Here is a 27,562-nt window from a genome sequence, read left to right as displayed (position 1 = left end):
GTATCACTCCGCCGATGGCAGCGAGGCAAGCAGCCGCGGGACTCGATGGCGCGTTGGCTGACTTCTTTCGGCATTTCGGGCTCAGTCAAATGTCCTTACACGCATAGCTGGCTCCTTAAAAACACACTCAGAGGCCATCTTCGCTTTATGCCGGTGTCAAATGAAGTATTTACTTGGGTGCCTCGTGTACATAAAAGGACCCCATGCGCGACCAGTAACCTCCTTCCTACGTTTAATCTGATTTAATTAGGGTAGTCGGCAGCACAGGGCAATAAATTAAGTTTCTAAGAATACCCAAAACGTGTAGATAGATTTCCCGCAGTAAAAGATGAGTTCAGATTCCTCTTCAGTGCAACTTTGTCGTTTTACAACAAAACAGAGGTGAATGGGGCAACTTGTCCCTAATGGTGCTAAGTAATCTCTGCTCTTCATGACGACACTCATGGATAAAGCTTGAGTGTGCCCACCCACTCTCTCAGCACAGACAAGAGCCAGAACTTTTGCAAAATATTTTTATTCCCAATGCATGGCGAATGGCTGAACAGGCTTAAGCAATGACAGGCTCTGGGAGATGCCCACGGGAGACAATCCATCCTCAACACCACCGTAATATTTAGTCAGCACAGATTCATAAAGGTCTCTTCAGAAAACAGCCAAACTCTTAACTGAACAAACCATCAACACCACTATATGAAATAAATGACAAATATTTTACATAATGAATGTATGTAGAAGACTATGTTTCATGACTAACAAAAATATTGGTGTGCTCATGAAGTGCATAAAATATCACTAACACAACACAAAATGTTTCTTTGGAGCCCATTTAGCTCATGTTCATTACAGTGGCATGCAGCATAAGAGCAAAGCAATCGCCACTCGTGTATGTGGCATTCGTAGTTGCATATGACAGCCATAAGGTAGCCCATCAGTAAAAGCTTCAAAGCTCACTCTTTCAAAACTCCTTGCAAGGCTGGAAACCTTCCTCACAACCAATTCTTGCCCTGTTCCCTATTCCCAAGCCTGTGTTACAACAGCTCAGACTCCTTCTCGGCTGAAGGCACTTTGAGCACGCATGAAGAGTCCATCAGCCTTGCTACCCGCTCCCCTTCAACAAATCAAATTCAAAGAGACATTGGGAAAGCCAGCTGCCCCTGGAAGCATCCCCAACCGGCCACAGCCTCACCATGCCCCCTAGCTATGGGGCTGCCAACCTAGACACCTTCCAGAAAAAATTCTGTTGCCTGTGCAAAGCATCAAGGTAATCACTCTAGTGTTCCGGCGATGGCGTTCTTCTTCCGCTCGAATGCAAGCAAGAGCACCTCCCGGAAAGACGGGTAGACAACAATTTCCTTGAGGCGCTCCAGCGCCCAGCGGCTCCCGGTGACCATTAGCTGGAGAAACCACTCGTCCATGCGGTCCATCTTGAGGTCGCACTGGATGTCCTCAACGCCGGACCAGTCCATCATGATCTCCGTGACGATATCCTCGTAGCGGCGCAGGATTTCAAAGAGTACTTCATCTTCCCGGTTGATGTAAATCCTGGGGGGACAGCCAACAGGTTGGCGGAATGCAATTAACGTATTTCGGGATACTGCGGTGAACACAAATATCGATGGACTGCGAGTAAGGATGCTTTAGAAAAGCTGTAAATTCGCGGGTTGGATCTGCGAAACATGCAGTGGCTGTTTTTGTTAACTTCCTCAATAAATGCACTGAGACAGCGTATACTGATTTTATAGCACTTCAAGCATGCAGATAACGTACACATGCAACAAATGGCAGTCACACAACCTGCCAATTGTGGTTCATGGAACGGTTTGTTAGCATTTCATTAGAAAACACCTCAAGGAAAGCCTGAAAGCAAGGCAATGAGGAGGGTAATGGATATGTGACGATTGATGCAATATCTGATGACTGTGCGGTGTAATCCCATGCAACTAAGCATCACCAATTGGCCTACATCTTTGCTCTCCTTAGACTCCTTGTGAACTGCTGAAGCATGCAGCGGTGCGCACGGAAAAATGTTCACAGACTCACGGACGTCTTTCCTGTGTGATTGAGGTTCTACGTTAATGTTACGCAGAACATGAGCACAACATAAGCCCGCAACAAAGGCGACGTGAATGTTTAACGATCAATTCCGGGATTGAGTCAATAGGAGAGAGGAGCATTACTGGTACAGGTTTCCCAGCGCTACCCTTGCTCAAAACAGGCATCGATGCCTCCTCTGCTGCCTGGAAATCTTTAGAAGCTGTCTGCTGCGTATTTTGATTGTTTGCCTTTTAAAGGGTAACAGAAAAATTTTGTGTCAGTTTCTTTGCCTTGAAAGAGGTCCACGGGCCTAGTAATCATGACAATGAGCTCGAGACACTGATGCGCAGGGTCAATAATTATTTGCAAACGATTTTGTACAGGCAGTTTCGCTCTCCGTCTGAGGCTTAAGTGCACCTCGATGTCAGGATTGCCCGGCAAACCTGGACATATACATTCCTGATGATGTCGGCGATGCCGGCAAGCACCAAACACTGGTTGTTCACAGGTTTCACAGGTGAGTTCGGTAATGTCACAGCATTAGGGGCAAATGAACCTTGACATCACTGGATTCATTCAGTTCTTCAAGCGATGTCACTCCGGTTTAGAAGAAAGGCGTGAAATATACCTGATCAGCTCTGTGGAGGGGCACCCCTCGGGTGCCCTGCACAGGTAGGCCAGGTTGCCGGACATGGAAAGCCGGTTGAGCGTGATCAGGGCCAGGTGTCCCAGCCGATAGCGGCGCCGGCACTCCTTGGAGATGACCTCCCCGTCGCTTCCGCCCTGGAAGATCTTCAGGCACCATGCGCACGCAAAGCGCAGGCACAGGATCACCAGCTTCTGCGGCGGCATGTCCCTTGAGAGGGAGCGGGACACCTGCGATGGGAGGCAACTAGTGAGCCTCTGCCGATAACTCCCCCACGCTAAGGATGGCACACAATCTTAAAGTGCATTTATCTATGAATACGTTTTTCTGGGTAGAGCAATGACATTCGCTTACTGTTTTCCCACATAGAGTCGCCTTCACTTCGTACTCGGAGCATGCGAAATGTCTTGAAAGAGCTTGTAAATACCCTCTCAACCTACTTAAGCTCTCAGGACTTTCATAAAATAAACCTCAATCCCGGTTAAGTGCCCGATTGTGCTCATTTCCCGTTTGTTTGAAAAAAAGCCGAACATAAGGCAGGAGAAATCGTCAGTGTAGAATAACTGTTCGTTATTACTCAGTTATGACAGCGGAGACGTACTATCCCAGTCGTGATCGTACCAGCCGGTTGTCTAATGCAGTTGCGTCTACTTTACCGCTAGCCAAGCGCAGCTTATCAGGTAGATGCACAGTACGCAGGTGCTATGTTAAAACTTTATATTCATACCACACCATCAACACAAATTGGTGCTTATGCCGAGTTACAAGGTCATCATCATCCTGGTAGACTGTCGACGCAGCTGTGAGGTCAGAACACGAGACAAAACGCCAACACTTCACAAGCTTCCCATAAAACAGCGCATGGTGCCTCCTTTCAAAGCTGCCACATGTAGCTGTATGCTACGTTTCTGTTTAAAAAACAGACTGAGTTTTGTTCGAGCAGGCGAAACACATTGCTGCCTCTGTCCCACTTCTTATGGCTGTTGGATGGCGAACTCTAGCCAGCAAACGGCGATGCACAGAAGAGCATTATAAAGGAGCCCATAAAGGAGCCCAGCCCTCTAGCTTGTAGGTCTAGTCTGTGGTCTCATAGCTCAGGAAATCTACCCAATGCAGCTCTTTTGCTGGCGCCACGCACCTTGACGCAGGCCTCGCGCATAATATTCTTGTAGAGGCCCAACTCCTCTGCGTCCTTGACGAAGAGGAACTCGCGACTGGAGTCGATCCAGTCGTACATGAGCCTGAGAAGGTTGGTCAGCACCTGCGTGTCACCGTGCTGTGTGCCGTCCTGGTCGCCGCCACCAGGGTGCGGCACGCCTAGCAGCAGCGCCCCGAGTCGTTGGCTGAAGCTGTTGCGCGATGCCGGCACAGGGAGGCAAGAGGATGTGTTGACCACAATGCGCATGAGCACATCGGACACCACCCAGGGGAAGCTCTGGATGCCACCTTCAGAAGACTGAAGCTCGTACGTCACCTGCTCCCCGACCCCGCATAACACTTTTTACAATTTGTCCTCCACAAGCTGCTAGCCTTAAACTAGTCGCTGTAAAGTGTTGAGTGTGCAATCGCGTCGAAGAAAACACGCCGAAGCGAGACCATGGATCTTTGGCAAAACATACATCGCAGTGAAATGTCTTCAGAAGACGCTGAAAATTTTGCGGAGACACTGAACCTCCACTTTTAACGGCGTGATGTGACAGCGGCTCTTTTTGCACACGCAGACAGACACCCAACCGCAAACAAAAGTTAATTTGTAATACAGATCTATCGCCTCCTATCTTGCATTGTGACGTCGCCCGCAAGCTTACCATGATTTGTCGAGCGTGTCGCTTCGAGTGACATTAGCACCGTTAACGACGATAGCGACAGCAGGCCATCCTATGGCCACCCGTTATCGTCAGCCGGCGCAAACATACTGTGCAACATGGTCTCAGACATAACGGCCAACGCTCTGTGGCACCGGGGTCAGTCCTCCAAGCCACGCGCTTCACCATCCGCGATAAATCTGCAGGTGCTGGTACTCCTCCTTGAGATGTTATTTCGGCCATTAAGGTCTACATACGACTAAATAACAAAGCTAAGGACAAAGAAAGTGACACGAGTACAACACTGTTATCAAGATAATAAAGCGGCAGCCTTTATCGTTGCGTTCATGAGCCATACCTATTTTTGGCTCGTGTGTTCTCATGCCCAGATTCCTTCAATAAGCACTGACGACAGCACAGCTGAATACCAGATTGAAAGTGCTGTATGCCTCACCTGGTACCAGGCAGAGGCCTTAAGGTTCTCGTGAGCCTCGTCGAGCTGCTCAGAGAAGAACTCCTCGCGCGTTTGGCGCACCACATGCTCGACCTGGCTCTCGAGCACCATGGCCATGTCTGTAGAGTCGTTCTCCTTCATATATTTGCTGAGCTTGGACACGGCCCCGGAGAGGGCCTCGCTTTCGCTTTCGATGCGGTACGACTTCAGCAGTGCCCGAATCTTCTTAGCGTACCTGGAGCAACGGAAAAGGATGAAGTACTGTCACTGAACTGTGACTTGTGCCTGGAAACGGGGAGGAAGAAGAAGAAGTTTGCTTGGCTGACGTGTTTTGCTGGCAGCTGCTGTTCTCTCGTTCTCCTGGTGGTTTCGGCTTGTTCATCATTGGTGAGCCCGTACTACGTTGGGGGGTTTTGGCCAAGGCGTAGGCTAAGGCGCAGTTCGTGTGAACCTGACGGTGTGTTTTGCTGAGAGATGTCGTTGACCTCCCCAGGAGAAGGGTTGGCAGCTTGGTTTGCCAGCTTGCCAGCCCAAAGCCTGCCACTTGAGTCCTTCCAAAAAAATGGCATTGATGCGATTTCCGTGGCTCTCGTCCCAATCGGTGAGGGTGCGATCAAAATGAAATCCCCCAAACTAATTCAACAGGAGCTAAGATCATTGACAGCCCATTATCTGCAGATCTCTGAAATGCATCCATTTGGTCATCGATGCATTGCGTGCAAGTCCTCAGACATCGCTTGTGTTCCTGACTTCTTTCAGTGCAAAATTTTCAGCTCACTGCCGGTGAACGCATTCATTCCCAAACAGCTTGCATGTGTCAAGAGTATCGTACGCGGTCTTGACACAGCATCATCCCTGCAAGAAATTCTAGAATTTCAGGATGCAGGACTTGGGGTCCTTTCAGTCTACCGCTGTAGTAGGGAGGTAAATGGCTCGCGTGTTGCTGCTGAGTCTGTAATAACAACTTTTGCTGGCTCTTCCTGCCCTGCTGAACTAAAATGTGGCCGATTGTTTACCTTGTGGACCCTCTAGAACCCCGCCCTCTTAAATGCACCAACTGCTTACTGTTGATTCGGGCATAGCGGCAAAGCACGCAAGTTGGAGACCCCCTGCCGTTTATGTGAAGAAGGTCATTCTGCTGATAACTGCACCTCAGAGCAGCCTCATTGTTGCTTCTGCAGCAACATTCACTCAGCTGATGATGCCGACTGCACAAAATGTAGTGAAGAGCATAGCCTGTTGGACATTATCAAAGAGAAGCGGTGCTCAAGAGCCAATGCTTACACTGATCTTAACAGGAAAAAAGACACATGCACTAGTCGTGTGCGCACTTCTGTTGGGGACATTGAGTCCAACTTGACTGCCTCAATTGTGACCGCAGTAGAAAAAGCCCATAATTATGCAGTTGAGCGAATGCTAAACACTTTTTCTGAGGCGTTAGCTCAGTTTGATGCAGTTCGATCTGTGTCACCATCAACATACATCGTGCCAGCAATGTCTGCATCTGTTTCAGCTTGTGGAGCTAGTGCTGGCCGCTCAACATCACCTCCAGATGCTACCCAGGTCCCACCTAACACCTCTGTTTCTAGCAGTGCATGTCGCACTGACATCTGCACACAGATGTCGAAATGTCCTGCCCTACGCACAAGAGCCGTTCTTCCTCGTCACCATCTAATTCTAGTTCTCCACAGATGAAAGCTAAAAAAGGACCACCCAAACTTCTTCCCCATATTGATATCTTTAAAGAGGCGGTTTCTGCTTCTTCAATTGGTCAGTAATCATTGCTGGTCTCAAAGTGTTACAATGAAACCGCCGATCCGTATTGTCTTCTCTTCCAGATCTATAAATACTTATTCACAAACATATACCTGATATTGTGCTTGTACAAGAAACTTGGTTATCACCTTGTAAATCATTTTCAATGAGAAACTTTCGAGTTTTCAGGTCAGATCGAAATGTTGGCAGGGCAGGCGGATTGGTAAACATGCTATCTAAACATTTATATCATCAGGCATCTATCTCTAAGGAAATTCCTCTCCCTGACTGTGAGCTTTTAGCGATCAAAATTTCATTTCCGCATTGTGCCGATATTGCAATTGCTAACGTCTATTTTCCTTTAGGTGCACACAGGACAGACTCCTAGACAGCTTGGTGACTGGCACAAGCAGTGCAGTCATCGCAGGAGATTTTAATTCTCACCATAGTGACTGGGAAAGTTGTACTGATTCCTGTGACAAGCTTCCTTGGCCGTGGCTGTCTGCAAATGCTGTACGCTGATGCAATTCTAGAGAAATAACCTTTATGCAAGGGGTCGCTCCCTCAGCCATTGACTTAACATTATCAGCAGGTAAGCTAGAGGTGACTGACTGGCCGGCAGAGGATTCGGGTACATCTAATGATCACCTCCCTATAAAATTCGCTATCTGGTTATCTCCACTCAAAACTAGTTGTGTAACCCATAAATTTGTCAACCACCATATTTATACAAATCTGATGTCCGCCTCATTTGCCTCTACAGTTAGTACAAGCTCGGAAGACAGAGCTCAGCAGATGGTTTCATTTTTGTAAAATGCAGTAGACCCCTCAATACTCACTGTACCCGCAGCAGTCTAATATTAGAGACTGATAAACAGCCGTCTCCTTGGTAGACAGAAGAATGTGAGAAGGCCTATCGTCGCAGAAAAGTGGCCTGTAAGAGGCTATCCTGCAACCAGAGTCCAGCTAACTGGTTAAATTACAAATTCTTCTCTACATCTTTCAAAAGAACAACTGCAAAAGCCAAGGAGGAGTATAACCAAAATTTAAACGTACTATCTTTCAAATCCTCGCAATCGGAAGGCCCTGTATAGATTCATGGCACATAACAGAGTTCTGCAGTGTCTCTCCTCACTAGTTCAACAGTTATCTCCACAGAGGGTCAGGAAACCCTGGAGCGTATTGCTCAGGGATTGGCGTTAAGCTCCTGGACACAGAGGAATGTCTCTTTGTGCACAATCTCACCCTCTTTAGATTATACCAAAGTTGATGCATCAGTGCTCCTCTTAGTCCTGGCATGTTGCATCCTGCAGCTCCTGGACCAGATGGTGTCACTTTTGGTACGATTAAAATTTTAGCCCAAGATTTTACAAGCAACCTCTTAGATATGGTCAAAGCTTCGTTGGAAAATGCATGGATTCCAAGCATTTGGAAGACAGCGGAAATTACCGTATTTACTCGAATGTAAAGCGAGTTTTTTACCGAAAGTAGAAAGGAAATGTCACACCTCCCGCATTACAATCGAATACTAGGTTTAAAAACGCTATGAAGAGCACCAAACACACACTATTAAAATCATTTCATGTGTCTAACGTGTGCGTTGATCGTACTGGTCATTCGAAATCACGCACTCCAACTCGCCAGTCAACCAGTACGCGAACCACAGGTCACAACTACTAGGACAAATCGGCAACCTAATCGCAAACACAAAAAAAAATGCCAGTGAGAACAATCCAACAAGAGTCGATGCCAGCTAGAGTCACTGGCACGATGAGAGGGCGCTACCTCTTGACGAATGCTCGCAACCTGTAGCGAGGTTGTGTGGCCTCCGTGACCGCAAAATTTAACAGCCATCTCGGAGGCACCGAACGCTCGCAATCGCCGCCAAGACGCTAGCAAAGGAGCGAGCGATCCCACCACCATCTCTCTGTTAATCTTTGCAACTGATGCAAAAACATGGCCACGTGACTAACAGGCAGCAGGGCATGGAGCAGAGCGCTTTGTTCGCTCTTTCTCGTCTTTGGTGCCAGTGCGTGTAGTTGTGCGTTCCGTGCTTCGAGTGAAGGAAAATGAAAATGAGCAAGAGAATTTTGGTCGTTCGGTGCATCCCATTGGTTTTCTACGGCTGTCGGAAATAGTTGGCGTGAGCGCACGAAGCATTTTTGCAGGTCAGAGTTTGCAGCGACAAGGAAGAGTCGGCCACGACAATAACTTTGTTCGCGCAGAACCTCTCAGGACTCTCCAGTTTTCACAATATTACAAGTTTAATATATCCCCATTGAGTTCTGCCATGTTTGCTGCCGGGGGCTAAAAGAAGGCGCTAATTGTTGAATGCCTAAGTTCTTCATCAACCCCTTGCAGGAAGTTGTGCGCTCTCCATGGTATATAAAGTTGTCATTTTGAAAATATTCAGCACCCTTCATTGAAACAGTTGTGGTAAGGTCAGTGTGAAGCTGCTGGTGCCTGGTATTATCGTAGAGACTTGGTATTACCGTAGAGACCGTTAAGTAACAAAAACTTCTCAATGAAACCGAACTGTGAGCACTAAATTGGGGTAATATTTCACCACATGATATTTTCATTTCTTACAGGCCTCGCTAGTGCAAAACCAGTATATTCACAACCTGTGGCTTCAAAGCAGTCTGTGCTTCAACTAACTGCAAGAGGCCTAGAAGGTCAAGTGATTTCCATGGTTTTATGGCCGCTTTTCTCGTCCCACAGTAGTTAGAGCACATTGGCCTAAATAAGATAAAGGGTGCAATTTCTTCCAATACCTTTAGTGCTACACACTTCACATACTGTAGTGTTCAGAGTTATTAGTGCATACCGCTTATAGGCGGACGTGGCTTCTTTCATGAACTGTTCTCTTCCCTCGAGCAGCAGTCGGGGGTCCGGAAGGCTCTCTTCCACCACTTCAAGGCACTCGGTGCTCAGTTCAACCTGTTCATCAGAACCACACAAGGACAACATAACAGTGTGTTGCACGCATTCAGGACATCAAGAAAGAACAATGCAAACAGCATCCGTGAACATACAATCGGGGACAGGCCAGTTACTTTGGTCCCTGATAGTAGAGAAGCACTGGTCCTGGGTCCTCAGAACTACTGCTAGATGCGACAAGTGACTAGATTTTCCCTGTGATAATATTGAAAGGTAGTTGGTAGAGAGCAACCAAGGGCAGGTTAAACAATTCAAAACGCTTCTACCTAGCAACACTGGCACGTTGTATAGAAGCTCATTATTCACACCCTGATGGTTGGCGCTCTAGCAATGATACACAGAACGAAAAACCCAAACAGGCCGCCAGAGTTCAATGGACTTCTTGAGCATCTCGAATACAAACAGACACTACAGTTCTATTCGCCGCTGTCGATGAACAAGATGTACAAAGTACATTGCCAGAAGCAGCCATGGAGTATATCTCGAGTATACTATGGGCTATGTACATAGAGCAATGTATTCAGTTCCGACAGTCAAATATATTGCTAAATATCATGTAAAAAGCACGGCCGCAACCAATTAGTTGCTTATGCAATGATCGACATGCGATCATCCATGAAAACATATAACCTTCATGTCAGAAGCTTCACGGCTCTGGCATAGTTCATGTTATGTTATAAATTGAACCTACATCAAGACTGACAGGTTCATGCAAGAGCTCCAGTGGCCCTAAGCTACCGGTTGCTGCAACGCTGCTCAAGCGTTTCAAACTGGGATCATGCAGATTCCAGCCTTGAAGCAAACATCAGCACTTTGAGCACTCCTGTCGCTCATTTGAAAATGTGAAACCTAAACATCTTGGAACAGTCACAGATGAGGCCCTGAGATCTGAAACCTGAGTGAGCAGTCAGGGAGTAAAGGCAGTGCCAAACAACACAAACCAGGAGCAAGCACGAGTTTTGGAAGAGACGTGTGCATTATGAACTGCACTATCCTCGCAAGCAGAGTTTTTCATATAATTCCGCCGTCTTCGCCATTAGAGTAACTGCAGTCGCACGAGCCACAAATTGGCAAACGTGGAAGTATACCTTTTTGCAATTTCGGTAGAGCTGCCCGAGAACCTTGCGCGAACAGTAGGTGTTCTTTGTGTCGAGCTTCTCCATGAAGTCCGGGTACATGGGTGGCTTCTCAGAGTTCTGCAAGCCCTTGAGTTCGCCGCACTTGGCGAAGTCAAGGTTGACGGCACATTTGCGCGCCAGTTCGCGGCAGCGGTGCGAGTTGATGCCGCCGTCCAGTATATCGGCCCAGACGAGGTGCGCGTTAGCAATCAGGCCGATCTTGTCACCCTTGATGTACTGGCAAAAGAAGTCCACCATGTCCTGGACCTGTGGCCGCCGTACACGAATGGCAAGTTCTCTCGTGAGACGGACGATAAACAGATTTCATGCCCCGTCCATTTACATTCGTCTAAAAACTGAAGGTCAGCGTCTTTACACGTGTGCAAAATATCTGGTGGCACTTTTAAGGGTACGAGCACGAGTGGGTCACTTCTAGGCCTGTGCTGCTGACTTTACTCTTGAGCAGGCAAGAAATGTAGACTTTTAGCAGCCATCCCTTCCCAGACAACTGCGTATATAGGAGCACAGCCGCGGCAATGCATTACTTGTGCTCGCTTTCTCACACGAAGGCGCCATTATTTAAAGTAAGCCATGCTGCACACTCTCTTGACGTCATCACTGACATCTCATAAAAAATCAAACAAGTTTGTTTATAAGAAAGTTTCGCATGGTTTCCTTAGCAAATAATTATCTGCTTGGATCGGTTTGGTTGTTTTGACTTAGCTACGCACAGTCACATTGGTCAACGTCCAGGACAAGCATATTAGTAAACCTCAATACTCAACAAGGCACTCATATTGGTAAACCAACATGATACAATTAGCCCGACAGCTCGTCTTAATCATGTACGGACACAGTCCGATGGTCAAGCCACCACTCTCAACCTAAAATGGCCAAAAAGACGCAAGGTTTGCAAGGTAATGTCACCACTGAGCAAAGAGCGTTGCCTCTCGCGAGCGAGAACTGAGCTGCCAGGCGTCCTTTTATTTCTGCTTTTTACACGGAAATAAGAATTCCGAACATAGACAACAGGTTTACCGCTGTTACAGCCTATTGGACAACGGTACCATAACTCGACTACTGCCTCTTTTCGAACCAAAAGGCCGCCTGTAGCAGATTAAGACTCCATCACGACCCATTTGTGATCAATGTTTAAAATACAGCTACAATCCAGATTTCGTTGTATTCCACCACTGACCGTTGTTGTAGCTAAAAAATTTCAAATATATTTCATTATAGACAATACTGCAGTTGGTACAACTGGACTAATAGCACCTAAAATAGTTTATCCAGAATTACGAAGCCCCCCCCCCACCCCCCCGACTAAGACTAAGCAGACTAAGAGACCACAAAATAAGCGATATTGCTCACCCCAATAGACGCCTTTCGTTCCTTGGGTGGGTCGCTGTAGTAGTGCATGGGACTGCAGTTGTTATTGAAGATGAGGTCCTCGTACCACAGCACTGAGTACTCGTCGCCATCCAGGTCAGAACCTAAGCACAGGTAGAGACCACATTAAGGGGTACCATTGGAAACAAGCTGCGTCCGGCCGTCTCTCAAAGCAGTGATGGTGAAGGGCCTTGATAAATGACCCAATTAAATGGAGATTAGTCAGTAGAGGAATCGTTGTGACTCCGAAATGAGAAACTGCGAAATATTTTACGCCCCAGGTCATGGAACCCCACAGTGCGTTTTTTCTCACACTGTGACTGTGCTCACAGCATATATCAGTCAAAGCCCGCAGGGTCCTGGCCTTGGCAGAGCCCTGACCTAACGCACACATGAACTAAGGCACGCTATCCGTCACAAGCGCAGAGAGCGATGGTTACATCCGTCTCCACATAGCACAGTGTCAACAGGGAGCGAGCCAGGAAGGGTGCGTACCGGCCATCTCGTCGGGGTGTGGCCGCTCCCCCTTCTGAGGGAAGACAATGCAGTCGCGCACGTGATGTAGCTGCGGCACATTCACTGCCTCCAGCTTCCGGATGTCCCCCGGGTGCATGCACGGGTTCTTGGTCACGATCACGTCGCCTGCGCATCCCACCATGCATGGAATACTCAGTGACTTTAACGCAAAGTGTGGATGAAAATTCAGGTCAAAAAAAAAACAATCTCATGCGTCAACCTTTCGGCTCCTCTATGCGATGTAACGAAAATAATAATGGTCCTTTCATTGCAAGCCCATGAATAAAATGGATATACTCACGGACAGCTTTTTGTGGCTATGCAGTGAAGCTACGAGGGCAAGGCGCAATGCTTTGACATGCGCAGTCTTACCACGCTCTCACAAGGGAGAGATAGGCGTTTAAGCTGGTGGCGAGTATAGTATACTGTTTCGGCTCCAGATGCCAGTTTCTCAAGATTGCCGCGATTAGCAGCGCACAACGCACGGGTACCTCGCCCCTGTATATTCTTTATTGCATATCCGGTGCTGTCAACATAAAAGCATCGATCCGTGCAAACCACGGATATCTCCCAAGATATATCCAGGACATTTCTTGGACAACTGAGCATTAGTAAGCCCTAGCTTCGGCTTCAGATATGAGAATGCCGTGACCAGAGAAGGAGCTCGCAGGCGAGGCCGAAACGAGATAATTTCGGTCAGAATCAGCACACGAGAAAACTAGGCGTGCGACCATCTATACAGACTGCAAAAAAGGTGGTAGTACCTCCGGAGAATTCTACTTTTAGATCAGACTACAAGAATCTATATTTCTGCAACAACAGCCCTCGAACACGCAGCACATTTGCATACGCCTTCAAAGCGTGTACTCGGGAACTTTATTCTCCTACCATTTCTAACTACGTTCACATTAATGGATCCTTTCGAATAAAATACGAATGGTGCTGCCTAAATGCACCGAGACCATGCTGCGCTATGCTTGCTAGCAAAAAAAGAGTTTGCTGGGATACCTTCGAGGATGGTCGCAGGGTCGTTGACCTTGTATCGTAGCATGTCGTTCGAGTACTGGACAAACACCTGCCCGTACTCGAGTGTGCCGGTCTCATCCAGCACGCCAAACATGGTGCGCCCATAGTTCGGAGGAACCAGAATTCGAGCCTTCGTCCTCAGTTCCTCTGCAAAGGCACATACATTATCCGGCATGAAGAGGCAAGGGATCGTTGTTCACACATGTTGTTGTAGAGAAGATTCGACAAGCTCCCTGACGGCCATTTGATGCCTTACAAGCTGAAGTACTTTGCCTCAGGAAACACTGATCTTTATGGGCCATCTTTGACTTGACCATAATCTTTGTCGTCAATTCGCTGAATGTTAAGCCGGTCCGTTAGGTGCCATATATGCATTCGTCGGCTATTACAAGGCTCGTACGTGGGTCAAAAATATCTGTTGTTCACTGTAACACTGATTGAAGGCATTTAAGACCAGATATCAGCTTCTAGAAATGTATGGTTATGATAGACGCAAAGGGCAATGACTGTAACGATTACCACAATAGGCCTGGCTAATGCAAGTGACAAGTTCTCGATGGTGTCACCTATAGCTTTTAATCTATTGTCCGTAACATTACCCTCATGGTAAGGATCTTATGATTACGCTAAACATCGCACAAAACTGACAAGGAGCATCTGGTCAAGAAATTGGAAATTTGAGATAACTTTGAAAGATCTCGGAAATTAGCATAACTAATCAACAAAAGGACGAAATCGGGGCCAGGGTGCTGCCTCTCTACACTTCTTCCCAGACTATGAAATGAACAAAAACAGTTAAGCTCGTGCGTTTCACTCACTCAGGACCTTCTTGTTGACGGCGCGAACCAGAGCCCGAAAGAAGGGCTCGACTGTCAGGTCGATGCCCACGCCAGCCAGCTCCTTGTACGGGAGACGCAAGGCGCAGTAGGCGCGGAGAACCTGTGCAATTAGTAAGGCGACCAGTTTCGTTATCAGTTTACAAGCACCGTCCCACTTCATAGGTTGTCGACCCCGTTGCCGAAACCTTGAATCCATCCTTAAATTCGACTAAAATGGGATCGGATGTCGAACATCGGTTTCAGTATTTCCATTAAATAGGATCAGCTGTCGTACATAGGGTTCAGTTATTCGTCTAGTATGGGATCGGCTGGAGTAGAAAAGTGCAAACACTGACACCACACATGGCACAAAAGCTGCGAACATGAGAAAATTTCTCACATGAGCGGCCTCGTGGGGATCCATCATGCTGTCGATGAAGGAATCGAGGATTTTGTTCTGCAGCATCAGGAACACCTCGGCCTTTATGCCACTCTGCTCCAAGATGGTGATCATGGGTCGATTCAGGTAAAGAACGCCTGCAAGGAGCACGGTAAATCATCACGGGCGTAAATATACTGTCACGGCAGCACGCTCAAAATGCAACTCTGTTGCAGTAATCTATTCCTACAATTTGCAATGCATGCCATGGATTATCCTCACTACTGAATCAGCGACGTCCACCACAGAAGAAAGGCGTGCCTCTTCACGCTTTGTAACATACTGTGGCTCGATGACTACGCCTTCTGCCTACTTGTGGTAGCGAGCAGCAAAGTACAGGACAGTGCACGACTGCCGAAATTTCAAGCTTGAAGTCAGCTGTGTAAGTGCAGCACTGAGAGGCAAAGGTACATTGAAATTTCCATGCAAATAAGCAGTCTTTCGTCGCTATGCATTCATTTGGTACTCATTCCAGCAGGTAGAGAATGATTCATATTTGAACAGCGCAATAAAACAACGGGACACAACGAAGAAAGGACACCACAAGCCAACCAACTCGCCCAGTTCACAGCTTTAATGAATGTAGAGAATGAATACTCCTCCCGTATTCTGGCCTCTCAGTTATCAGGTTTATCTGACCCAGAGGAAAATTTTGTCTACAATCCTGCTTCACGTAAACTTTTCTCGATGACTGTTCGTGGCCACGTTAAAAAAAACGGCAAGACACTTCAACAGGAATTGTGGGATGCTCGGCACGACAATTCATTGTAAGCATGGAACAGCACTCCAAACTATGGATAGCTGAAAATTCGCTAAGATACTCAAAAGGAGCCCAGCGCAAGCCAACTAGGACACAGCGTAACTGCAGTCAGATACAGCTGAAGAAAGCGGCTTTCCCCCGTAGAAGGACCCCCTTCCAGCCGATGGCGTCAGCAGATTTTCATGACCCAACTAGCGTGACATGCGGGAAGTGCCAGATGAAAAGCGATTGTCCACTCCCTCTTTGGTCGGGGACAGTCCCCTCCTTACATTGTCGCGCCGCTCATTGCGTTATCTAGCCAGCAGGGTCATGAGAGCCGGCCGTCGCCATTGGCTGGAAGGGAGTCCTTTGACTGACAGGGAAAAGTCGATTCGCTCTTCAGTTGCATCCGACTATAGTGGACTGCAGGAGAGAGTACGGGAGAATTATGTGTCTCTGGGTCCAACTGCTTCTCTAAGCGCTTCCTGTCGATGGTCGCGGTCATAGGACATGAAGACAACGCACGCGGCTTGCTCGTCTTCAGCACGTATAGGTCGGAGTGGTCCGAGTGGAACTTGCGCATGCTCTCGCGGAAGACGATGCGACAGCCGCTCAGCGTCGGGTCCAGCAACAGCATTCCCTTGCAGCCGCCGTAGCGGATTTGAAAGGCGCACGGCTCCTCGCCCTCCTCTAGCTCCAAGGCATGGTGGACCTGCGGAAGGGCAGAAAATTACGGCTTCAACGAACGACTATGTACTTAGGTGACTCCATACATTATACTAAAACAAAAATAGGAAAAACCGCCAGGACCTTGTCATATGCGGGATCTGCAGGACTACAGGATTCCCAGTTCCGTACCAGTACAAGCTTTCTCCTGGCCTGGTGCGCGTTTCACTTTATTAGGGTCACAATGGCCAGATCCGCTGGGTCATCATAGCCACAAAAAAAACTCTGTCGAGAGGTGCTTGTCTTTCACATTCTTAGAGTCACAATGGCCACATCCGCTGGGTCATCATAACCACAAAGGACACACTGCTGAGAGCACCGTCCCTAGACTTTCTGAACGGCAAGGAGGCGAGTTTTAGTTAGTACATAGTAGTCACCACCGACGGTGACACTGCCTGCCGCAGAGGAAGTCTCGTATACAGCTATCGCTGCAAAAATACCGTCCTGTGCATCACAAGTTTTTGCAGTTCAAGAAGCAGAAACCTGTCCCATGCATGGTGCATGACTAGACATTAGACGTCGGCAGCACTTGGACATTGATAACACGTCCACTGCTCACAATAGAGAGGGTTTCTGCTGGTGTATATGACAAAAATTCAAGGGTTTTCAAGGACTTTCAAGGCCTTGTGTGCGGATTTTCACGGACCACATTCCCTGTTAGAAATCCAAATAAGACAGATGTTCAGGGGTAGACAGAGGCGTGAAAAGATGAGAATTCACTGAAAAAGCGATTGTCGCTGGAGCCAACGTTTTAACAAAGAAACTTGTTTTCAGATAAAACGATGGCTCCAGTGATATTTCCTTTTTCGACCACTTATCATTGTTTGTTACACGGATGACCACTTTCAGTGTGTTAGATGATGCAAACATTTATTCGCTAAAGAAGATCAGCCAAGCAAACACTCACTCAGTCCTTAGGTGGCCTCATTTTGCTTCTCCTGAATTTTTAAGTCGATGTCCAAGATCTCCTGCTGCTTGCTCTTGGCAGTCTTCCTTAGGCTGTTTGACTTCATGATGTAAGTCAGGTCCCTGGTTGCCCCTGCTTTTTCTGCATACGAGTCTGCTGAAGCTGTCAATTCTGCAACTGCAGCTTCTAGTTTCTTTTTCTTCCTTCTGAGAGTTTCAATCTCCTTATCAATGCAGCGTTTCTTCCACTGTTTCGCATCTTCACGCTCCTGCTTTTTCTGTGTTTGCAAAAAGGCACGGTATTGGCTCCTCGCAGAAGCCACAGATGCTCTCGATTCCTTTGTGATGGGCACATTGAAAATGCCACCTGCTACGTGTACAGCATCACAGATAATCCGCTGTGAAATGTCCTGCGTCCATACCAAGTTCATGCTTTTTGCACGTATCCATCAAGTTTGACGAGTGCGATGGTGCTGGCTGTGGTTCATTAGCTTGACATTCAGATATCGTCAGGAAGCTCCTTATCATGCAGCTACTCCCGGCGGCTTGCATGTGCTCTCTATGCTTCGCACTTTTTAGATTGCTTTTTAGTGCCGACTCCACCATGGTAGTGATATCGAAACACTTACAGCAAACTCTGCATTTTGCCTTGAGCGGATTTGATATGTCCACGCAAGCCACTCTCGCTAGTTGTCGTTGTTCAACCATGACCTCTGGAATTTGCATTTTCCGGGCATTGTTTGCACGCATGTTGACTGGCACACACTACGCTGCAGATGCACAAAATGTCACGATACCGTGGCACGCGCACACCCAAGCACTACACGTGCAATAAATCTCGCAATACAACCACACATACACATAACAGTGCTACGCGCGCACAAAATGTCACGATGGAACCGCACACGCACGCATAAGCATCACACGTGCACAAAACGTGACGATACAACCACACACACAAGCGCTAAACATGCACAAAGTGTAACACTTCGACCGCGCAACCACACAAACAATGGCGCCCATTTATCTACTCAACTGGAAAGCACACAGGAAATGGTTGACAGGAAACGGTAGACAAGCCAGTGTCATTGTAGCCAGACGTTCACGAGCGCCTGCTAGGCACGTGCTTACTTGACTTTGTACGAAACTTGCACTCTATTTTTAACAATATCGCAGCCTGATTTCAGGTGGGTTGAAATTTTATGAAATACAATCACTGAAAGTTTATTAAAAATAAAAATTTAGGAAACTCAAGGATTTTCAGGGATCTGCGAAAATTCCAGGACTTTCAAAGCCTTGAAAACAATCCTTTCAAATTCAAAGGTTTTCAAGGGTTTCAAGGACCCGCACGAAATTATTTAGACATACGAGGGCCTCTTCTGTCCAAAAGGAGCGAAGCCTTATCATGGGCGGCAGAGTTCTGGGTAGAGTGTTCCTGTCAGGAAGTTGGATTGGATAAGATGGCTGTGAGAGTCGCGAGGCATGAACAAAAGCCTTCTGGGATCCCGGCCGACGGACAGACACGTTGCGGAGGATGACTACGTTGAAGTGCGGTTTCTCTCTCCCTATCTCTGTCTCTCACACAGCTAGGACTGTTACCGGGTGTCTAACGTGAATGTAAGCGCAATGGCAGCCGTGTGAAAACAATGAATTTTTCAGAAAGCCCTGCCACTGCTTGGCATGCTGCCAATTTCTCTATTCGATTCATGTCGAGGCATATATAGTAATTGTGCGGGAGCGTCTTGGCACCGGCGAATTTCGTCGCTACCCGCGCGGGAGCAACTTGGCGCGCGGGAAAAATCACCGCCGGCACAGCCACGCTTGCCTTGGTGACCTCAGTGACACATTAGCAAAGGTTAAAATAAGTTCACACTGGTTGTCGATAAGGACGATAATATACATACCTTGCGCAGCAGGCCGTGCGATATTCGCCCTATGCCGTCGCTGAAGATGTACTCGCGATGGGAACCATCGCTGCTGCGGCCAGGGGCTGCGTGGCGGATGTCCGGTTCCACAGACGTGTTTTGTCTCGGGACCGTTAACAGACCCAACGACTGCGAAAAAGCCTGCACGCAGGAAAAGAGGTCTAACGAGTGGGCCACTTCGCTATAGCTGGCTGGCTATAAGATTGGAGATACAGAATTCATGTTTGTGCAGCTGGGAGTTGTCAAACTTGTGAAACCATTGCACAAGTATAGAGAACATTAAAGAGTAGCTTCTCAGAAGTAGAAAGTGTGTAATGGAAACAACACCTCCATAATAGGCACTGGTACTCCAAAACGAGGCTGATTTACTCAGAAAGGAGGCTGATTTGCCTGGTTAGATCTCAGGGCACCGTCCGCGCAGTGTCGTAATTATTTATGAACACCAGTCTTACTTTCCATTCCCCTCTGGAGCATTTTGACACTCCCGCATTCGATTCGAAAACGCGCAAGGCACAACTTATGATGTTGTGGATAATTTCACAGTCAGCTATGAGTCACTGCCCATGGCGCCTGATCTCTGCAGACCACTGATCAATGAGGAACTCACATTGCTACAATGCCATCCAAACATTTATGGATTAACGCAATGCACATGGCCCTCAAAGTGTGATGAATGATGGTGAATGGCAGAGACACTTGGCTCAGCCTTCTTGCAAACAAAAGCTCCGTTATTAAAAGCAAAGAAGAGATTCCCTCACACACTTTTATGCAATTTAGTCACTTTTCTCGTCACCTCTCTCAACAAGAACGTGACTGGCCTCTGACCTGTCCGAGCCGTGCCATGAACTTGGGCACGCTGAGTATGGTTGAGAGGTCGCCGATTCCATCACGTATCTGCTCCGCGGTGCGGCCCTGATTGTCGTGCGCGTAGAACCAGATGCCGTGGTTGCGTAACTGGCTCGTCGAGCAACCCAGGAACATGAACCGGCGGCCACCAATCTTCAGGCCGGACGACAGCGGAGGCTTGATCACCTGCAGAAAACAAGCCCAAGGTTGAAGAGAGGACCTAAATGGATCTTTACATTGTCATCGCAAAGAGCACATCCCATGCAAAACTTTCCTCGGTGTTCCTATCCAATATCTTCATGCAGTTATGTGCTTTCCTCTGCACTTCATCTATATAGATCCATGCAGCAGCGGAATGAAAAAGCGACAGCGAAATCAAATTAAAATAGGCAAACAGAAGCTCAGCGATTTGAGACTGAAATGTAGCACTACTGCTAACGTAGATTTGTCGCATGAAATTCTGATTCCCTGTGCCTTTCAGTGCGAAAGCAATTAGCCGCACTCATCGGGCATCAGCGGTGTTTGTGCGTGTGAAGCCTTTCAGTAGCAAGTGTATTACCGACTCAATAGGTGAGTGGACACGTCAGTCGCACTGTGAATAGGCGGCGCTGTCCACCTACAATTTGAGGCAGTTACGTGCCTTTCCTTCTCTCAAAACCAGTGGAACGTTTAGACTGTCGATTTTGAAGAAAGGAAGGAACATAACTGGATCCTTGAGTAAGAGGAGAGACACCTCAACAGTGCTCTGAGGTATGTGGCAGTGGTGTCCATGTGAAAAAAAAACGTGCTTTCGCCCAGTCTTTTGTGCTTGGCAATGCTAAACCGCCAGCCATTTTTTCCCCTTCAGACTTCAGCTACTGCATTTTTTTCAAAAATTAAGTACGCTACAGCTACTTGTTCACTGGGCGATCATGAACCTCCCAACAGCGTACCGCGCTGAGAAAGTCATCCTTGCAGGCACCCAGCGAAAAGGAGATGAGCTTGCAGTCGTCGTCCCGCACGACGATGCGCAGGGCGTAATCTGGGTCGCAGTGCTGAAGCAGGCGGCTCTTGCACACAAGTTGAGGGGGCATGTAGACGCGCCGAGTGGGCGTCAGGATCACCTTGCGCACCTTGACCATATGGGACGGTAGGTCCTGAGCGATCACCGAGCCTGTGAAAACGTCGATGCGCTGCCGGTGTGCGCGATACCGGAAGTACAGGTGCTCCAGGGCACTGCGGAACCAGAACACCTGCGCCGTACCGCGCCACAAGGACACTGTTCTTGATATGCTGGATATATAGAAGCGTTGCACAAAGATCGGTTAGAAAAAGAGGCACTAGCATTGATGTGCAGTAAGCATTGAAAGGAACTGTAGTCCGAGAAGAAATGAAATTTTTTTTTAAACACGATTATGTTCAGGGCTCACTGGCACTTCTAACGTGTAAAGTGAATTTTTTCCGTCACTTTCCGCTTAAAATGACACCTTGAGATCTAGCTCCTCAAATGGCTAAGCTACGCACCCTTCACTTATCTGTGTGCCCCTATTATCACACAATTAGCATACTGCATTTCAGCATGCAGTCTTTAACCGATCACATGTCTTTATACAGAGTTCTTTGTGTATCAAACCGAGTCCTCGTTCAGTTCTGTAATACTGCGCACTTGTCAGCCACCTTGCAGCAGCGCAGTCTAGACCATGTCATGCAGCTCTGCACGAACATCAGAGGTCTCCCATGCGCCCTCATGGTGTTACGCTTAGACCTTTTGAATAAACGCTCCCTGAACGTCGGTACGCACCGTACGCTAGCACGGTGGAAGAGATAGCAAGGCCTATCCCCTCATTTGTTCGCAACTGTTCAAAGAGCAGCTATTTTAATATCAGCGTGTACATATTTCTAAGCTATTTATCCGATGATCAGGCACACAATAAAAAATGTCCGACATCGGTGGCTCGCATTGCATGAAAGCAAGCGTTATCCACATTTATTTTTGCGATACACTGGGAAGTTACAGGAAACTGCACTTTGAATTTTGTAGCGGAAAATGTCGTGAGCAAGCTTGGTCACGGCAAGCAATGTGCTGACAATAATGCAGATACAACACCTTTGGAAGATTAAAGTGCAACTTTGCTAAGAAAGCAGCATGTCACTTTTCGATGCAGTCTCTGGCAGTTCCCACTTCCGCTACCATTCCCCTACATAGTCTGCAAGCCGTCGTGAAGGAATGAGGCGGAATGCTGACACCATAAGCGCACTCCACTTGTAGCAACTTCGTCGCGAAAGAAGCAGGTGCCTCTCAGGTGTTCATCTTGGAAAAACTGGTGGAGGAGTTCAGGAGAACAACCTGCCGGGCTAGTTGGTTATGAATTCTGTTTACTAGGAAGCACAAAAAACGGACGAGGGACGGAGTAGGGGACATGAGCGCTCGTGAACGTGTTTCAGTGTCCCCTACTCCGTCCCACGTACGTTTTTTGCGCTTGCTAGAAAACAACATGGTGGAGGAGGTCCATTGCTTCTGGTCGGTTGTGCGTTCCCAAGAAAGAGGACACTGCAAACTTGAATGTAACTTGTTTCACTCTCTTTTCATAATTCGTTACACTGCCTTCCTCACATTGCCACTAGCCTCATTTTACCGTCACTATCCAAGAAAAACACAAGGTTCTACTACTGCACATGTCCGCGTAGTGTTGTCATGGGCACAAACTGAACATGCTCTGCTACATAAAACACATCTGTAGTTACACTGTTGAATTAAAAAAACTAGCAGAGGTTTAGCACTTGTTGAACCTATTAATACGAGCCAAAGCTCTGTTAAGCATGGGTACATATGGTTTGGCCCCGGAGTCAGTCTGGTGCGCGTCTTATCCATGGCGAGACAGAGAACAAGCACCAGCGAAGCAACCGTTTTTGCAACGTTTTGCTAGACACGTGGCAGAGCAGCGATGAGGCCCGCAGCGAGCGCAGCTGCGGCGACTACACAGCGAGTTCCGTATTATGACGTTCCTTGCTACACCTTCGTTGCGCCGGCTCAAGGTGATATGCGCACTAAACTTCACCTTGGGAGTTGTAGTGGGAAGAGTCGAGCTTTCGCTCGAAGAAAACCGCTGTTCTGCTGCTGCCTTGAGTACAAAATTCTGCAATAAAAGCTTACTCAACATACTTCAGAAAACAATTCTGCAATAAAAGCTTACTCAACATACTTCAGAAAACAACTCTTACTGAATGCCCGCTAGTGGGCGTTCGGTGGTGCCTGACGTGTGCAAAACTAAATACCAACCGTACTAACACAGCGCCCTCTACTAAGGCCACTGGGCAATCGTGCTTTTCCCTCCATCCCTGTATAGGTGGCGCAGTATTGGCCAGGTGTGAGTCAAGCAGGCTACGGATGTTAAGAGGGCCTTTAAGCTTTTGTTGTTGAAGCCAGCCTGCCAACCCAGCTCTCACCTTTCCCTGGCTAAGCGAGAAATAGATCTCGAAGAGGGCTTCTTCCAGGGCACGGGGACACTCCTCAGCGTGCGCAGCCAACTCGAGGAGCGTTTCCCGGCAGCTCTGAGCGTCCATCGCGAGCTCATCGGTGACCTGCAAAGGCGGTAATCCACATGTTGCACGTCCACGTTCGACTGTGCAGCTTTCAAGTGCCGTTCGAGTCGTACGCCCACTTAATTCTACTTCGCTTCGGGAAGCTCCCTATTGAACACAAAATGACACCCTAGGTCCGCAAAAATGCGCGCATAGAATAGTGACACAATTTTGTATTTACGCCAGGTCATGGCACAGCGTGATATGCCAGAACCGCCAACGCAGCAGTTCTCCGAATGAACGTCATCTTTATTCGTCAACAGCGTGGATCCGACACATTGGTGTAACCCTTACTTTGGAAGCAATATGCATTCACTAGTGATAATCCTTATTGATTCTCCATTTAAAATGGTATAGTGTGGTATGGAGGGAACGTCCCGAAGTGACTTATCCTATCAGGGACGTTGCAGCAGGCGACTCCAGAATTTGTGGCCGGAATTTTTTATTAATTTCGACCACCTGGGGATCTTTAACGAACAACGACAGCGCACACCGCACGGGCGCTTTTGCGTTTCGCCCCACTAAAGCATGGCAGCCACGACCAGAATTGGAACCCGGGTCCTCCGGGTCAGTAGCCGAGCACCGTAACCACTCAGCCAATGCGGCAGCTACGTTTAGAACGCACTTGACATGAATCTCCTGGAGGTCGTGTACATGGAAATTATGTGATGTACTTGATCCAATTCCGACGGATATAGAGACATGCAAAGGGTGTCTTGTACTGTCTGTCTTGTATGTCTTTTAACTTAATCTACAGAAAGCGAGAAGTTTGAAAGTGACAAGAACAAGAAATGTTCAAGAGAATCGAAGGTCTCACGCCGACGTCCTGGAACATTTCTAATCCGCACACTTTTGACCTTTGTTCTTGGGGTAGAGATTACAAGAAATCCACGCAGTGAGTTAAATCCTTACCTGAAAGCTCTCAGACCAGACGCTGAGCAAGGCGTACATGACGCCGAAGTCCTGCACGCTGGGCCTGGCCACTGCCTTCAACTCGCGTGCCTGCAACTCACGCACTGGCGCGTAAAAAACCTGCGCGTTTTTGCGCGTGTGCAGGATCAGGTTGCAGAGAGGCGCCCAGTGGCGTGGTCCACTGAGCGTCAGGCGCATCACGCGGGCTCCTGCCTAGAACGTCGGCACCGCACTTGAAGGGTCCTTCACCGAACTCGACGGCCCGGTCCCACGGGGTGGTGTCGGACAGGTCGAACTGCGACAGGCAAGGTGGTGGGTGAGCAAGCTGCTGTGCGGCCTATTTTGAGGCTGACTGGAATCAATTATTATTATTTCATGGGTCAAGGAACCAACTCAGGTTAATGATGTTCTGGTCGAAATCAAGACGAGCTATAGCATTGCAGTCCATTTGCAGGACCCGTAATGCGAATGCACGATAACCGATGGTCACTTAAGGTAACAGAGTGGATTCTAAGAGAAGGCAAGTGTAGCAGTGGGAGGCAGAGACTAATATGGGCGGATGAAATTAGGGAGTTTGCTGAGATAAGGTGATCGCAGCAGCAAAGGACAGGGTTAATTGGAGAGCCGTGCAAAAGCCTTTGTCCTGTGTTGGCACAGTTATACTATTGCTGCTGCTGATGATGATGATGACTGACCTAAGTTCAGCGCCCATCATCTACACTAATGGCTGTATTAGGAAAGAACTTCTAGAGTCACCACTGTCATAACTTAACGTTTGTGTAAAAAAACAGTGAAGTCACGACTGTACTGTCACACTATCACTATGCCCTGTGAATGGGATAGGGAATATATGGGCTCTGGGCCCGTCAAATGAAACTTTTGAGATTACCGGCGTAGTCGTTTTGGCATTTCTGTGTGGATTCCCATTGCCCGAAGTCTGTTAATGCCTCTCGAGAAAGAAGGAGAGCGGGACATGGTTGAAAAAAAAATTGAGATACCAGTAACTGGGAAACAAAGGCTAGGCGGTTAGAGTGAAAGTGCGCAAGGAGCAGAGGACGCAGAAGCAAAAGGGTGTATGCCCACTCTTGGTAGTGGTCGTGAAGCTTCACACCACGCTCTTGTAAGCAGCAGAAGACTGGTGACGCCTAAAATGCATTTTATGCCCATTAATATCCCCTTCACCACAGCAGTCACTGGTGACGTTTCCTATACAGCTTTCCTTGCAGTCCTCCAATTTTCCGTGTTCCCTCACAGCTGCCCTTCTACGCAATGATGAAGAAATCTACGACTAAAGGAAACTGTAGCGGAAGGGGAAACCGTAAGAGTACAGGAGTGTGTTTGTAGACAGTCAAGTTTTTCCATTTTAGTCCATTGAAAGCAATTAACGATATAGCGTTGCTCACCTGTGGCAGGTAGTCACCCTCGCGGTTGCACTGGCTGGTGGCGCTGTTGCCAGCGCACACCTTGTAAAGCAGCGGCGGATGCAACAGCTGCAGGTAGACAATAGTGGATGTCGGCGACGTCTTGCGCAGAATGATGCGGCAGATCGTCGAGTACCGCACCAGCAGCCGGAACCGCGTGGAGCTCCGCTTGCGGACATCCACGAAGTACAGGTACAACCCATTGGAACAGTGCTCAAAGTGTGCATTGCACTGTGTCACCTGGTGGAAGAGAAGGCATTCAGAAGAAGGGCCTAAACCAAATTATTCCGCTCCGACTGCGAAACTGCCGTACTTTTTAAGTATGCCTATCCATGTTGGTACAGTTTTGCACTTGCCAATTCATGCAGTGAGGCTAATACGTTCCAGGCCCTCGAAGAGCTTTATGTACTGTAAGCAAAGTATATCACATCCCTTCAGAGTCCTCTCTTAAGACTGAGGATACATTTCCTCGTCATTTGCGATGTCATGCAACCTAGCCTCGTCACCTCAAATCGCTGTTCCCTAAGAAAAACTGGACGACGAATTGCAGGTCGTTGATACAGGAAGGAGTACATAAAATTGGTTGTTTGAAATCATCCACACAGTGTAAAGCACACCCCCTTCCCCTCTCACTAGTGTTTCTAAATCTTTCTGGAGCCGCTCTTCACAGAATTCAATTCCCACAACAATTTAGGCTGCACGCCAAGCAAGCCAACTAGACATGTAGGGAACCAGATGAATGGATAAGGGGCCCTTGTGCCAAAGTGCGTGACCATCAGGCCCGAAGCTCTGCTTTGCCATCACGTACCCAAGACCTGTCCTTGAAAAAAGGGTTAGATTTAATGTGCCTATGAGCTGCCACTGCCTTCCAGAAAAGAGATGCATTGACAAGTCCTGACTACCATTCTCACATCCCCCTTACGACTGGGGCTCTCAGTATCATCGAGACTATTTGCCCAACAGAAAAACACGCTGTTTTTAGGATACGACACTTTATGTCCTCACAGACTGCAATGCAGTTTATTCCCATGACCTTCCACCATGCAACCACCACTGCCATAACTCGAACTTCTGGATGGACACCGTCAGAAAACACCCTACTGGAACCTCATCTCACCTTAAAGCCTTCAGGTGAGGTCAGCTCACTGTTGGGACAAGCCGTCTTCGCAGATGAGCTTGTCCCATCTGAAGGGCAGCTAGACTTGGCCCCTCTTCCCTTCTTTCCCCTCTTCACAGACATTGATTTGCCAGAGTGGGACGACGAAGACTTGGCCGACGAGAGTGGCGATGGCGGAGGCGGCATTGTGTAGGTGCTGTCAAAGTGCGCCACAAAAGTGTTGTACCCGAGGAAGCAGCCGAGGGCGAACGCATTCACGGGTATGTCCTTGTGCTCCGTGGCTATCTGGGTGCTGTACGGGTCGCAGAACTCCTCGAGCTCCTCGGATGCAAGCCACCATTCTGGCGGGCCGGACTTGCCCGCAGCCGCACCGTTATTAGAGCCGTTCTGGTATTGGTCGCACCTGCGTATGCGAGTGTAAAATTGACACGTGGAACCAAAAGCTGGTACAAGCTCAAGAAGCCATATG

The 27,562-nt window shown here is 48.0% G+C and overlaps 1 protein-coding gene across 1 annotated transcript; it reads right to left on the bottom strand.

Annotated features, from left to right (window-relative positions):
• Positions 1 to 321: 321 nt before the first annotated feature.
• LOC144116227 (uncharacterized) lies at positions 322 to 26,095 on the bottom strand. Its single transcript, XM_077650957.1, has 18 exons — positions 25,959 to 26,095; positions 24,556 to 24,850; positions 23,509 to 23,643; positions 21,015 to 21,314; positions 20,062 to 20,268; positions 19,216 to 19,377; positions 16,205 to 16,391; positions 14,902 to 15,038; positions 14,502 to 14,622; positions 13,666 to 13,830; positions 12,637 to 12,783; positions 12,124 to 12,245; positions 10,723 to 11,019; positions 9,522 to 9,634; positions 4,940 to 5,174; positions 3,819 to 4,154; positions 2,663 to 2,910; positions 322 to 1,542 (listed from the first exon to the last, which is right to left on the bottom strand). The coding sequence occupies exons 2-18, from the start codon at positions 24,751 to 24,753 to the stop codon at positions 1,266 to 1,268; spliced, it is 3,387 nt and encodes a 1,128-aa protein (XP_077507083.1). The 5' UTR covers positions 24,754 to 24,850; positions 25,959 to 26,095; the 3' UTR covers positions 322 to 1,265.
• Positions 26,096 to 27,562: the final 1,467 nt, after the last annotated feature.

The sequence above is a fragment of the Amblyomma americanum genome, chromosome 1, assembly GCF_052857255.1.
Source record: "Amblyomma americanum isolate KBUSLIRL-KWMA chromosome 1, ASM5285725v1, whole genome shotgun sequence".
NCBI lineage: Eukaryota > Metazoa > Arthropoda > Arachnida > Ixodida > Ixodidae > Amblyomma > Amblyomma americanum.
Note: the sequence above shows the minus strand (reverse complement) of the source record. Positions and strands in the feature narration are given on the sequence as shown.